This window comes from Hibiscus syriacus, unplaced genomic scaffold (assembly GCF_006381635.1).
Source record: "Hibiscus syriacus cultivar Baekdansim isolate YM2019G1 unplaced genomic scaffold, ASM638163v2 tig00116964_pilon, whole genome shotgun sequence".
Classification (NCBI taxonomy): domain Eukaryota; kingdom Viridiplantae; phylum Streptophyta; class Magnoliopsida; order Malvales; family Malvaceae; genus Hibiscus; species Hibiscus syriacus.
In genome coordinates this window covers 35,226-50,188 of record NW_024063489.1, presented here as the reverse complement: position 1 = coordinate 50,188, position 14,963 = coordinate 35,226, and the positions used below count along the sequence as shown (strand labels likewise).

The window sequence follows — 14,963 nt, the reverse complement described above, 5'->3', positions numbered from 1 at the left end:
ATTCCGCTGCTTTCATGCTTGTGACCTACGGTCTCGTTTTCTAGATCGGCTTGCAAACATAGCTTAGGCCTTAGATTATACACACACACACACACACAAATTTAATATACTATCACTATGAGATCAATAAACATATGCAAAGATTATTCAATTATTAACTTCATTAATTCCTGCTGTAATTCCTGACTAATTGAGATAAACTAATGACTTATTACCTGGCTAACATAGGCATAATTGGTGAATCTTGCTCTAGACTCTAGATTTCTCAGTTTATTAGTTTATTGTAGTAGTTTATTAGTTTTTGTCGTATGATAAATATTTTATTTTGTTAGTTTTTTTAAAATATATGAAAATTTAGAAAATTATTAATTTTTTGAAAATTATATTTTAACATTTTAATTTTTTATGGATATTTTATTGGTTTTTTAAATTCCCACGTGATAATATCTTATCATGCCATGTGAAACCTTTTAGTCACGTTCTGTTATGTTAATAAAGATAGATAATAATTGTAACAAAAAAATACTAATTGTAACTTTTTACAATTTTTTTAATAAAAAACTTTTTTATAATTTTAGGAGATAATTTAATAAAAGTGCTTCAAAGAATAAAAATAAAATAATAAATAAACTTTAAATATGATACGTACATTTAACCCATAAATAAACTATAAAACTTGGGTTTGAGGTCTTCTTTCTCAATAAAAAACCTAAGGAGCAGCCATGGTCCAAAATGGATGGATATTAGGAAATTTTTGCAAAAGATTATTAAAGAGCCGAAAAAAGATGCATTGATTTGCCGTGTGTGGCACTGCACCCTAAGGTATGATCAATAAGGATATTGTTATGTTGTTCAAAGGGAATGGTCCCACAAGACCAATCCAACCCAACGACTATACTTAATCCTTAACATCGTTGACAATGGGGAGCATGATCCTGTATTTGGACTTTTGTACACAAAGTCATTTATGACTATCCAGCTCAATTAGTAGAGTATAAGGTTTTTAATCTTGAGGTCATAGAATCGAGTCTTACGGAGGGCATTTCATAATTCGGAGGTATTCTACGGAACTTGCTCTCAACCAGATGTAAGGGGCAGCCTACTATCTTATCTGCCCCTTACCCCATTACATATTACATATGGGAATAAGAGACAACCATTTTTTTATTCCCATGTAAAACTATACTCTAAAACTGCATGACAACCCATTTTCTCATTTGTTTGTGTTTTTCTTTTTTTATAATAACAGGATAAACTACATTAATAATCGTTGAACTTCTAGGGCACTAATATTTAGTCACCAAACTTTTAAAATTTATATTAGAGTCACTAAAACTTATATTATGCTTTCATTTTGATGACTGCCGTTAACGATACTACGTCGGTCGAATTAGCTAGTGACATGTCATTTTATCTAATAAATTAATATTCTGATTAGATGCCGATATTAATAAAATAACATGTGATATGTTAATTTAATAGTCGTTAATGCCGCGTCAACTAACATTAACAACAATGATTAAATGAAAGCATAATAAAAATTTGATGTAACACCCTAATTCGATTTAGTCAAAAGTTGGACTGAAGATATAATATTTGTTTGTCAGAGCTTGGTGACTAAAGTATAAACATCCTAAAAATACAGTGACTATTAGTATAGTTTATCAAAAAAAGATATCAATGAAATATTTAATTGATTATAATATTATACCATATATATCACCAGCTATAATTTATCTACAACGTCAAAGGGGCCCAAAAAGAAAAAAGAACGTCTCTAGGTCTCATTCTCCAGCCTCCAGCCAATTCAAGGGATTAGAACTAGGATAATAAATACAATATTCGTTAATCACTGTTGCAATTGTTTCTTTTGCAGTCAAAACTGTTGATCACTGCTGAAAAATTATCACACCGACTTTCAATCTCACAAGAAACTACATTAAATTCCTTGTATTATTCAATCAAGCAATTCTTTCGAGGGTGAGTTCGTGACACCAGACAGAAGAAAAAAAAGAGGGAAATTCGTTTGTTTTTCAATTAAAATCTGTTTGATGGAAACAGTCTTAAACATAAATTCTTTCTTTTCGGATTACAAGTTTGTTATCTGCAAAAACATGATTGTCAAAGAGCCCATCCTTTTGTTCATAGCAATCTGTCTGCTTTCATCAATCATCACAGCTCGATCATCCAAGTACTGTGATCGATCATGTGGTAACAAGTTTGTCCCTTTCCCATTTGGATTCTCTGCCGACTGTCAAATCCCTCTAAATTGCAGCTCAAGTAACCAGCAGTTGATTGGCGGTTTTCCGATCTTTACAATAAACGCTGATCGTATGAAGATAAGTATTGAAGCCACTTGCGACCGTCCACTTGAAGCACTCCATCGTCTCTATGGCCCCGGCTATGCCCCATCATCCCGGAACGCAATTCTGTTGCAAAACTGCAGCTTGCCGAAGCCATGCATGATTCCGACAACGACCGTTTACACTCATTTTGAGGCCATCGGTTGCTCTTCTAATGACAGCAGTATAAGTTGCTATTCAGAGAACAAAACTACTGGTTTCCTTGATTACGATAAGGTGACTCGAACAAATTGCAAGTCCTTTCTTTCGTCCATATCAGCTGAATCTTTCGATGAATCTGGTGTCCTGGAGGTCCAGATGGTTGAGCTAGGGTGGTGGCTTCAAGGACGGTGCCCGGACTATTGTTCTGAAAATGCCTTCTGTGATGAAATTGTTCCTCCATTCAATGGACAGCCGGGATTCCGTTGCAGGTGCAAAAACGGGTTCATCGGCGATGGATATCGTGCAGGCCATGGTTGCCGGAAAGGTCAGTTCTTTCTTTCATCCCGAATTACTTTGAAACTTTTACTTTAAAATTATTATCCAGCTTGATTTTATTTATTTATTTATTTATTTTGGTGCTGCATTCAAACTTTGCATTAAAAAACCACACCTTTGTTAATGCCAAAATAGAAGTCTTTCGGCAAACAATAAGAATAAATAATCAGATGATATACTTCAGCAGTTTTTTCAACTTTTACAAATATTTTAAAGTGCTTAACGTTGTTGCAAAGCGAAGCTCAAAAGCAGAAGAGCTGGCTAGAAGTAATAGGTACGATTTTATGTTAGAAGTCGAACTTATAAAATTTTAGAAGTAAAAATGAATTATCAATAAAAAAATATAAATGATATATTTAAAATATATATTAATTTAAAAATTTTATATGCAATCGTCTCCGACTACCTCCTGGGGCCATCACCGGTGGATTCACGTCAACACTTATGATGGCAAAGCATTGTCAACTTAGGAAACAATAGTTCAATGCAAAGGCTTAGCAGGAATCAAAATTTCCAGCCAGAAGGTGGTTTTGCTTAATGTTATGGGCCAGTCATCATTTTGTTGAAGGAGGAAGGGCTAGTCCCAAAACCTTACCATTTAGTATTTCGAAAGGAACCAGTTTTCTTTCCTCATATATACGCGTGCAGCGAGATAAATCGATCTTTCCTGATCTTCTTATATCCGATGAAAACCACAGGTTGTGGTAGTAAGAGGTTAACGATTTACCTGAAACGGGTAGTTACACCTAACGCCATTGAGGGACCCCGTGGTAAACTTTTTAGTTATTGCATCAAACCCCACTGTGTCAGACCCTTTGACATATCGGGGAAGCTATAAAAGATACAACAATCAAATCATATTAGTAAAAAGCTAATTATCGTATATATAATTCTTGTACAAGCCAGGAAAAAGATAGTCAGATGGAGAAAGCAACAGCCCTGGAATCCAATGGTATTAGGTGGCTCCAGGCTTTTGATTGTGCCAAGGTTAGAGCTTATCTCTTTCCGGTGAAAAGGAAGACATTAAGCATTATACCCCAACAATGGTCGATTTCATACATTGAGAATAGGTAAAATTGGTAAGCAGGTATGATTAATTAGATGCATTAGTGGAGAAAGAAAAAATATTGATGGATTAATAGTAACTAACGTAGATGATTTTATTAAACCAAGCTGCTTCGGTTGATTTTGCAAAATACTATGGCCGGTGTTGGAGTTAACTACTAATCAAGATGCTTCTGTTGCTACTGACAGAATCGGCAAGGGTCGTTTAGATGAGCTCATAGACCCATTCCTAGAGCCAAATAGTGATTCTTGGACGTTATCTTCAATCCACAAGGTTGCAGAGCTGGCTTTTAGATGCTTATCATTCCAGAGGGACATGAGACCAACAATGATGGAAGTAGCACTGGAATTGGAACAAATCAGACTAAGTAGATGTGCTCCTGCAGAAGAAATCACTTGTGCAACTTCATCAGAAGTGTCTCCTTGCTCCTCCTCATCCAATATAAGTGAGCAACCACTTAGCATGGCGGTAAATAACAAGGATAGACCGGAAAATAAAGAGCTATTCATGCTTGAGATGACCAACGTTGGTTGTATGAACTTGATCGAAAAATTGAAGGATAATTCTCCAGTATCAACCAAGGACTCATGGTTGAGTGAACAAAGCTCACCTTCATCGAGCAGTTTGCTGAACAGTGTAAACCATTAACCATAAGTCACTCTTTCTTTGGATTTCAACTTCAGCTTAAGCCAGTTAATACTTATTTCCATCAATGCAGTAGTACCAAAGTTTTGTCGCTCTGCATTGTTTGTAGGAGCCCCTAGTGTATGTATATGCCTGTAGACACTGCTAAAACTGCTCTCTTGGTTGTCTTTCTCTCGCTTGAATGAATCATAAAAATGTTGTTCGAGCTTGTGGACACGAGAATCGAGTGACGGATAAAAAGAGCATAGCTACACGAAACATGCAGATATTGATATACGTTATATAATCGAGTTATCATCAACTACTTCGTCAACACAATAGTTATATAATACACAATCCGTTATTCTCTCGCCAAGAAGTTTATTTTTCTATAATTAGCTTGACATGTATGGATTCCTCAAAGCCTTTACGTTGTTTAATTTAATATTGGAGGAAGGCCTGTTAGGCCTAGATTGTTACAAATAAATCCATAAAAACTAATTAATGGAGGGCTCAGATTGGTACGTTTTCCCGTGGAAAGTGTCCAAAGGCTGGCCAACTTTGCGGCGGGAAGCTTTCTAATTGCCTAGAAACTGAAAACCACCTCGCAGTCGTACTCGTACCTATGGGAGAGCTTGGGATTTAAGCGGTGACTGAGACCAGCAACTTCAATCGACGCTGCTAAAACCATAAAAAAGATGGAACTTCAATCTGTTTGCCTTGGATTTGGTGTCCCAAAGTTCAGCATTTATTATCATCATCGATTCTCTTATCAACCCGTAAGTAAATCTATCCTGATTTTCGCTCAAGTTTGTTAACTTTTTTAACGTTAAACCTCGCCACCCCATTTATGTTCTTTCATTAATTTTATCAAAGTCGGAAACTCACTCTCATCTCCAATGATCAAAATTTGAAGGCTCCTGTAAGCAACATCCTAAGAAGAAATGGAAATGTCGGGCTTGGAGATGCGTCTGAGTGTACATCTTCTGCCTCTTTTTTCTCGGAGTTTTTAGTGTTTAACGTTTGTCCCTTCTTTGTTAGAACTAAAAGAACCTTCTTTTAATAAAAATAATTCACGGTATTTAAGGTTGTGGAGAGTGAGCAGATGGGGAATAATAGTGTGTGCTTCTGGGTCTGATCAAAACTCATGTTCGAACCATATTGGTACCGAGAGGGAGAAATCTGGTGTGTCTTTTAATACATTTGATGGGGTGGAATCGTTTCATGGTAAATCGGGTTCTATTTCCTTCCATGGGCTATCACATTCTCACCAGCTAGTGGAAAAAAGCACATTGAAGTCGGCTCCTTTACAAGAAGGAAAAGGATCCTTCCTCTGGGTTTTGGGACCTATTGCATTGATTTCTTCATTGATCCTTCCACAGTTTTTCTTTAGCTATGCAATTGAGGCATTTTTCAAGGACGAGACACTCGTTGGTACTCTGACTCATCTTTATCTTTTCCTTACTCCGTTTTTTCATAGCCATGGAGACTAATTTCGTTAGTGGTACTCGGTGTGTGTGTGACATAAAGAACGTATGTAATTGTTTTGCATGGCTATATTGTGCAGAAATTGTGTCCTCATTTTCCTTTGAAGTGCTATTCTATATTGGTCTCGGGGTGTTCTTTCTGGTGACTGATTATGTTCAAAGGCCCTATTTGCAATTCAGTCCCAAGAGGTGGGGTCTCATTACAGGACTCAAGGGTTACCTATCATCCTATCTCGTCGCAACAGGTTTAAAGGTAGTTACTCCTCTTGTTGCAGCCTTTGTAACTTGGCCAGTGCTCGGTTTCCAAGCCCTGGTTGCAGTGGCTCCTTTCCTGGTAGGCTGTGCTGCTCAACATGTATTTGAGACTGTTCTTGATAAGTGTCAGTCATCTTGTTGGCCCCTGGTTCCTATCATTTTTGAGGTATTTGGTCTTTGTAGCATATTAATTTTCGTTCTAAAGACCATATAAGATGACTTACAACTTTGTAACTGATTTTGCAGGTGTATAGATTGTATCAGTTGACCAGAGCTATTCAATTCATTCAGAACTTCATGTCCTCGATGAAAGACTCCCTGAGAACTCCGGAGATGTTCAAGCGAGGCGGTGCAACTGTTGGGATGGTGGTAACTTTCCAAGTCCTAGCTGTGGTTTGCCTTTGGTCGTTGATGACATTTCTCCAACGGCTTTTTCCTTCTAGACCGGTTGCAGAGAACTATTGATGATTGCAGGGTGATATACAATCCATGGTTCTTTCTTGGTTTTTAAATTTGAATCTTCAAATTACACCCATTGGATATCTATGAAGCTCCAGGACCCAAGGCATGTTCATATGTAGTACATAATAGGAGAAATTGAGGGGTATTATTTACTTGTTTCTCGATCTTGTTTGATTTGTTTATCCTTTTATCAGAGTTCAATAAAGTCGCAGCCATTATTCATAACTACTAAATTACATTAGTATGTGTATCTGAACTTATATTGAATCATTCATAAACAAAACTAAAAACCTGCAGAAATTTTACTGAATTTGGAAGTGAGGGTAAAACCAAATGATTTTCATGGTTCTCTTTTTTTGTTTCTTTATAGAATTGAAATCATACAAGAGAAAACTAGAAATTTTCTAGCATTACTCAATTCTATAATCTGCATATTTGGACTTGTAATTATATTGGATAAATGAATCTTACACACAATGTTCTCAGAAGAGATAACTAGTTCATTACTTGCAGAGTATAGAAGCATAAAAAAAATATCTTATTGTATCGAGGCAATTTACTATTCTTTCAGGCTCCTCCAATCTGGTTAATGGTCCTCTACAAAATCAAAAGTCTTTTGATGGATTTCAAGATTGAAAACTTCAGAAAACTCTTTAATCAGGGACTTGTAGGAGATATCAATCAACTCATCATCATCAGAAATCGGTTTAACAGCTTCACTGCATCGTGTAGATGACTGAAATTCTTGAAGCAACCCCCTTATGCTTCCAACTTGGCGATCCTGTAGCCCACATGGAACTATCCAACTGAATGGAGTTAGGTCTGTGGTGACATTAAGTGCCAATCCATGGTATGTTATCCACTTGGATACTCTCACACCAATTGCAGCCAATTTCTGATTTCCTGTAGCAAAATTTTCAAAAGATCAAAGACAATCAAGGAGGCCAAGGTTCTTTTCTAACTAATGAAATTAAATTTGAAAAAAATATTATTTTAATATGGATACAAGTGCTATTGCCAATTTATCATAGACAATGACGAAACCTTCGTATTACCAACTGCTGGTCCAAAGCAGCCAGACAACAAAAAAACTGCATGATCCGAAAATATATATAATTCAAGAACAAATAATCATAATTCAAGAACAAATAATCAAAACGAAAGAAAAAAAAAAGTCATGGGGCCATGCAGTCTGGCAGGGGATGCAAGTTTTGATCCCTTGCCACTTTGAAACATCATCCCACTTTAACAACAAAATATCAATTATCCTATGCTTATTTCCTCAGCCTGCAATGTCGTATAGTATGTTTTCAATTTCAAAGGGAAAGAGCTGTGGAAACATGGCTGACAAACTTAGAATAACAGGCTTGCTTAAACATGCACTAAGTGGAAACAAACCAAGCATCAGTAGAAAAAAAAAATACAAGAAATCTTACCAAACCAAACACCCGTTAAACCCTCAATCCTAGAAGCCTTGATGGAAAATGAGGATTGAAGAACACGAATCACCAATTCCTCAAGTTTCCTAAGATACCAATGAAGATCCATCTTGTGATTCCGGAGATTAATAATAGGATACATAACTAGCTACATTCCAGTATAGGTATTATAAGAAAAAGAGGTTAGTCAAAAGATAAAGCACCCAGAAATCAAATTAATTTCACATTCTTAGTCATGTAGGTTTTGAAACTATACCTGTCCAGGTCCATGGAATGTAACTTCCCCGCCGCGTTCAGTTCGGTAAACATCAAAAGGAGCTTCCTTCATGTCAAAATTCAAAAACTTTTCCGAGCTGCCAGTGCCCATTGTATAAACAGGGTTATGCTGAAGAATGATTAATGAATCTGGGCAATCCTCATGTTCTTGAATCAATGCTTGTTTTTGTTTAACAATTTGTTTCTGCCAAGACCATGCCTTTCCATATGGAATAAGCTCCTTGTGCAAATCAAAACACTCGCACCTACCGAATTTAAGTTAAAAAAAACTTGAGTTTTCGGGGGAGGTGGGAATGAATGGAGTTTTTTGTGAAATTGCCTGAGAAAAAAAACAGAGGAACTTACGGTTTTGGTTTTGTTGGAATTACTGAGTTGAGTTGGTGAGGAGGATCCTTTTGTTGCTTTACGGTTATGCATTTTGTTGGGATTGTTCTGAAACACAGATTTGGTGCAAGAGTCATCATTTATGAATCTCTGTAATCAAGCATGATTGAACAACATTGGTTCCTCTGGGATTTAATGTCAATTTAGCTGGGGATTTCACATGCGGATTTGTGGGCTATTTTGTCTTTTCACTTGATAATAGAGAAGCCCTAACTCCAAAACCCCCCAGCCACTATATATATATAATAATAATACTAAAGAGTCAAAATCACACAATGCAAAGCAATCTTGGGCTTCTTCAATATGTTGCTTCGGCTGCAAATATTTTACTTGTTTTAGGGTTGAGATCGTTAGGCTTGAACTGCGAAAGCAGATTAAAGATTTCATGAATCAGCGGCGATGATGATCTCAAAAACGACCTTTTATTTTCTGAGGCATCTCTCATGATGGAGTTTCAAAGCATTTTTGAACCGCTTTTATCAAGTATTTCAGCAATTGTCTGTTTTTTTTTCTCGGGTCAAGTCGTTTTCGTTTTAATCCCTGATTTTGGTTCTTCATGAACATGAATTGTTCTGGCGATTACAAATTATCTGGGGAGCCTTGATTACATTCATTCTCTGTTATTCATCAACTTCAACTGTTTTTTATGCAACTTTTGCGTTAACAATTTTAAAACAGCTTTGGAGTTTTAGCCTAATGTTCAACATGCATTCATTATTTAAACAGTTGCGACTGACATATTCAGCCCTTCTAATTCGCCTCCTTCATGTTCCGCGATGAAACGATAAACGTCCTGAGGTTTTTGTCTATTCTGGGATTTTGAAAGATTAAAAAAAGATTTTAAAAATTTTCATTCTATTATTCGACGACAAAATAATTTAATTTTTATTTAGGGTAAAGTACACAAATGGTCCTTACGCTAAGAGATATTATTTTATGAAGTCTCACGATTATTAAAAGTTATAAAATAGTTTCTATCTATAGAAAGTTACTTTGTTGAGTCTCTCGATTATTAAAAATTATAAAATAGTCATTTGACAATTCATTATGTTTCAAACTTGTTTTTTTTTATTAAAAATTTGATAATAGTCTGAATATTAATTTGTTGTTTGAGATATGATAAAATTTTATTTCATAATCTCAAACAATTATCATATCTTAGTCTACATTAACATTTAGTTTAGACTGCTATTAATTTTTTAAAAAAAAAAGATAGTTTGAGACATAATGTATAGTCATGTGATCATTTTGTAACTTTTAATAGTCGATGGACTCAACAAATCAACTCTCTATAGTTGGGAGACTGTTTTATAACTTTTAATAGTTATGAGACTCAATAAAACATTATCCTATAGTCGGGATCATTTATGTACTTTATCCTTTTATTTAATAATAAAATAATGGTTTTAAATTTAATGACTAGTTTGAATGGTAGAGATAGGGATGGGCATGGAATCCGAACCCGACTCGATCCGAACGGGTTAATTTTTTATTAAAAAAATCGGGTTCGGGTCGGGTTTGTGTTTAGGGTGAAAAATACCCGACCCAAAAAAAATATAATTTTACTTATATACCCGACCTTATATATTATTTTTTCAATTAAGTCACTTTTTTAATAATAATAATATTGTTTTATTATTTCGGGTCGGGTCGGGTTTTTAAGTTATATATTGGGTCGGGTGAAATCTTATTTCATAAGGGTCAGGTCAGATCTCAGGTGGAGGATTCATTGTTCTTGGGTCGAGTCGGGTGGATAAAAAATCCGACCCATGTCGATCCATAGGTACTACAACAAAACCATATTCCCATATACAATAGGGGGAGGGGGAGGAAGGGTAGTAGGCTGCCCCCAACGTCAAGTCGAGAGCAGCTTTCGTGGAAGACCTCTGGTAGTCAGAAAATTAAAAATAAAGATAAAATGCAATGCATGTATATATAAATAAATAATTACATAGTTGAACAGTCTTCATATGCGCGTCTGTAATGGGAAGTAATCCCTGCAAGTAACTCCTTGCGTAAAAAGTTCTGCATATAAATAGAACGTAAGACTCGACTAAAATTAAAAAGAGGAACCATGAAGAGAATGATACACAGAAGTCAACGAGAGCAAGCAACGTGAAGGAATATAGTCAAATGGGTTAAACCCTAAACTAAGGCAACACTGCTCTGCTACCCTAGTTCTAGCCTTCATAAATTCTAATAACAGAAATGTATAGAAAGTTGAAGCCATGGAAATTACTACAAAGGCATTAAAAGAAGACAGAGATGATACACCCTATGGATGTGACTCGCACTACTCGACTACCCTGGTCTTAAGTCTCTATACTTTCCTATTAGAGGTCATGTCCTCGGTAAGGGCTAAATCCTTCAAATCATATCTCAAGCAGTCTTCCCACTTCCGCCTTGGTCGTCCTCTCCTTCTGGCACCGTCGACTGTAATCGATTCTACCCTCCTGACCGCATCAGACGGTTGTCGCCTAAGGACATGCCCAAACCATCGTAGTTTTCCCTCCCTCAATTTTTCGGATATAGGCACCACCCCAAAGACATCCTAATAACAGAGTTTGGTGTCATGTCCCACAGAGTCCTACTACATGCCCATCGAAGCATTCTCATTTCTGCAGCCTCCATCCTCCTTACGTGATCCTTCTTGATTGCCCAACATTCTAATCCATACAGCAGCGACGGTCTTATTGTCATTCTATAAAATTTTCCCTTAAGTTTTAGAGGCACCTTCTTGTCACACAAAACTCTGGTAGCAGCCCTCCACTTTAGCCAACCCGCCTTTATACGGTGTGTAACGTCATCACCCACACCACCATCTTTATGTATCATAGACCCTAGGTACTTGAAACAATCCTTTGAGGGGAGAACGTGTCCTTCTATGCATACCTCTTCATCTTCAACGTTTTGGTTCTCACTGAATTTTGAACATAAATACTATGTCTTTTCAATATTGATCCTTAGACCTTTTTTCTTCCAAAACAGTCTTCCAGGTAGTCAGTCTACTATTTAGCTCAGTTCTTGTTTCAGCAACTAGGACAATGTCGTCAGCGAAAAGCATACACCATGGAACACCGTCTGGTGTCGCACAATAGACGTCGTCCATAATCAAGGTAAAGATGTAAGGGCTAAGAGCCGACCCTAGTGGAGTCCGATTTCCACCGGGAATGCCTCGGTGTCGCCAATTGTAGTCCTGACGTACGTAGTAGATCTACAAATATCACGAATCGCCCGGATATAAGCAGCTATCATACGCCTTCTCAAGGTCAATGAACGCCATGTGAAGATCTCTATTTTTCCCTATATTTCTCCATAAGTCGTCGAAATAGATGAATCGCCTCCGTAGTAGACCTGCCTAGCATAAAAAAATTGGTTTTCCGAAACCCTAGTAAACTGTCTCAACCTAGCCTCTATACCCTTTCCCATAACTTCATGGTATGGTTGAGTAGTTTAATACCTTTGTAGTTGCCACACGTTGGGGATCTTCTTTATTATAGATTGGTATCACCGTAGACTCTCTCCACTCCTCTGTCATCTTGGCAGTCTCTAAAATAATATTAAAGATATTGGTCAACCACTTAACTCCCTCTTCTCCTAGGGCTAACCACACAGTGATTGGAATTGATCTGGACTGGCAGCTTGTCCCTCCCTATATTCTAAGAGCCATTTTGACTTCCTCAAACCCAATCCTACTTGTAGGGTAGTAATTGGTCGTAGTATGATGGTCGGTTAACCCATCAACGATACTATCTCTACAAGGAGAGGCATCGACATTAAATAAGTCAAAGAAGTAACTACCTCAAACCCTCTTAATATCATGATTTTTCACTAGAATAACACCATTGTTGTCCTTAATAAACATAATGCTACCTAGATCATTTTTCCTATTCTCCCTGGATTTTGCTAACGGAAGATGTCGTTTTGTCCTTCCTTGGTGTCTAATCTCTTGTACATTTCTCGTATGCCATATCATTTGCTTTAGCCACCATTTTCTTGGCTTCCGGCTTCGCCTCCTTGTATCTTTGTTTAGCTCTCGATCTTCTTCGTTGTCATTGCATTGTATATACTCCTTGAAGAAAGTTTGCTTTGTCTTCACCTTAGTTTGGACTTTGTCTTTGTCCTTCCTGGTGTCTAATCTCTTGTACATTTCCTCGTATGCCATATCATTTGCTTTAGCCACCATTTTCTTGGTTCCGGCTTCGCCTCCTTGTATCTTTGTTTAGCTCTCGATCTTTCTTCGTTGTCTTGCATTGATATACTCCTTGAAGAAAGTTTGCTTTTGTCTTCACCTTAGTTTGGACTTTGTCGTTTCACTACCACGATTCTTTATGCTCCTTGACCTTCTTGTCGACAACCCAAGGGTGTTTTTGCCCCATCTCTCTGATGGAATGTTCCATATTTTTCCATAACTATCTGCATTATTCGAGTTTGTAGTTCCAAAACCTGTATTATACATAACCTTACTCCTGAAGTCATCAGTTGTCGCTCCATGTAAGTTCTTCCAAAGAATCCTAGGTTTACCAAGTTTAGCCCTCCTATGAATACTCCACCCGTAGCGTATGCGGAACACCAAAACCAACAATCTTTGTTGTGATGCACATGCCTCTCAGGGAACACCTTACAGTCAATGCAAGCCCATCGATCCCGATTTTGAACCAGGATGTAGTCGATTTGGGTACAATGTCCCCCGCTATGGAACGCAAACAAGTTCACATCTCTCTTGTTAAAGCAGGAGTTAGTGACCACCATATCGTATGCAGTAGTAAATTCAAGCAACGTACCCCTCCTCATTCCTACTACCAAAACCGAAACCCCATGAACACCGTCATACTCGTCGATTGCACTACCTATATGGCCATTGAGTCTCCCCTATGAAAACTCTTTGGTCCTCCAGAATGCTCCTAAGTACATCATCTAACTGATCCCAGAAGCAACGTTTCTCCCCTCCCCTAGGCCAACATGTGGGGCCTATACTGAAAGGACAATCACCACTTTCTCTTCTATAATAACCCTAATCATCATGATCTTATCCCGATATCTACAAACTTCAACTACATTTTCATTGAGCCTAGAGGATACCAAGATACCCACCCCATTTCTAGCGTTATCTACGCCTGAATACCACAAACTTGTACCCATTACACTCTCTGGAGCGAGTCCCTTTCCACCTAGTCTCCTGAATACAATCAAAATCTATTTTCCTATTACTAAGTATGTCTGTCAGCTCCAACAGCCTAGCATTTAATGTGCCTAATTCAACGAACAAACTCTAAGTCTAGTCTCCTTGACACCACTCTGTCGAGCCCTCCCCCTATACGCCTTTTGGGATTAAAAGAAGGACATGACCTCAAGTAATCATCTATATCCGAAGCTATGAGGAACTATGAAAATGAATCCAAAGAAGACAGAAGATGCACCAATAAAATGCTAGAGAATTGAGGGGTACTAAGAAGCCTAGTTGGTTACTTAATAGGATTTTAAGACAAATTAACACTATCTTACTTAACTTAAGGCCAACAGCTAGAAACCAATGATTGGATTTATATCTTACTTAAATATCGATAATGATATAGATACTAGGAGGGCAATGAAAAAAATACAAATCTAGTAAATCATACAAAGAAAGTGTAAAAATAAAGATCCAGTAGATCCAAGTTCCCACTAAACAAACAAAAAGCACAAAGAACGAAAGGAAAAAACATTCAGGTAATCGAACAATCCAGCTAAAGAAACAAAACCCAGAATCTATTGTTTCAAAAAAAATATCAGTAAAAGACCAAACCTTCGTGGCTTATATGAACAGTAGAACAGAATAATGAAACACTTAACTACTTGAAAAATAAACTTCAGAGCCTAGAAAAATTACCCATAACAAAGAACTAAAAAACAAAAAAAAAACACCAAGAGAGCAAGATGATACCTTGGGAGAAACTGGAAAGGCACAAAAAATAAAAATATAAAAGTTGTTATTTTTATGTTTCCAATTTTCAGTGATATGGCTTTCAGGTCTTTGCTCAAAATGTGAGTTTGAAGAAGCTAACCATATGAAAATTACAACGAATGGTCCTTGTTTGTATGCAGGAGAAAATTCTCCACCTGTTTTCTTCCAAAATAACAAGGATCTAAA

At 37.0% G+C, this 14,963-nt stretch overlaps 3 protein-coding genes across 3 annotated transcripts; 2 read left to right on the top strand and 1 right to left on the bottom strand.

Moving 5' to 3' along the window:
• The first annotated feature begins 2,007 nt into the window (after positions 1-2,007).
• On the top strand, positions 2,008-4,620 carry LOC120190898 (wall-associated receptor kinase-like 14). The gene is made up of 3 exons (XM_039193933.1): positions 2,008-2,870; positions 3,747-3,827; positions 4,045-4,620. Exons 1-3 carry the CDS (start codon positions 2,052-2,054, stop codon positions 4,552-4,554), a joined length of 1,410 nt encoding a protein of 469 aa, XP_039049864.1. The 5' UTR covers positions 2,008-2,051; the 3' UTR covers positions 4,555-4,620.
• A 983-nt stretch (positions 4,621-5,603) lies between these two features.
• On the top strand, positions 5,604-6,891 carry LOC120190897 (the record flags this gene model as incomplete). Its single annotated transcript, XM_039193932.1, has 3 exons — positions 5,604-5,964; positions 6,098-6,438; positions 6,519-6,891. Coding segments are annotated over 3 exons (921 nt in total), but the record flags the coding sequence as incomplete, so codon positions are not given.
• A 202-nt stretch (positions 6,892-7,093) lies between these two features.
• LOC120191067 (octanoyltransferase LIP2p, chloroplastic-like) lies at positions 7,094-8,966 on the bottom strand. The gene is made up of 5 exons (XM_039194072.1): positions 8,795-8,966; positions 8,430-8,697; positions 8,171-8,321; positions 7,267-7,637; positions 7,094-7,224 (listed from the first exon to the last, which is right to left on the bottom strand). The coding sequence occupies exons 1-4, from the start codon at positions 8,911-8,913 to the stop codon at positions 7,321-7,323; spliced, it is 855 nt and encodes a 284-aa protein (XP_039050003.1). The 5' UTR covers positions 8,914-8,966; the 3' UTR covers positions 7,094-7,224; positions 7,267-7,320.
• Between the last annotated feature and the right edge of the window lie 5,997 nt (positions 8,967-14,963).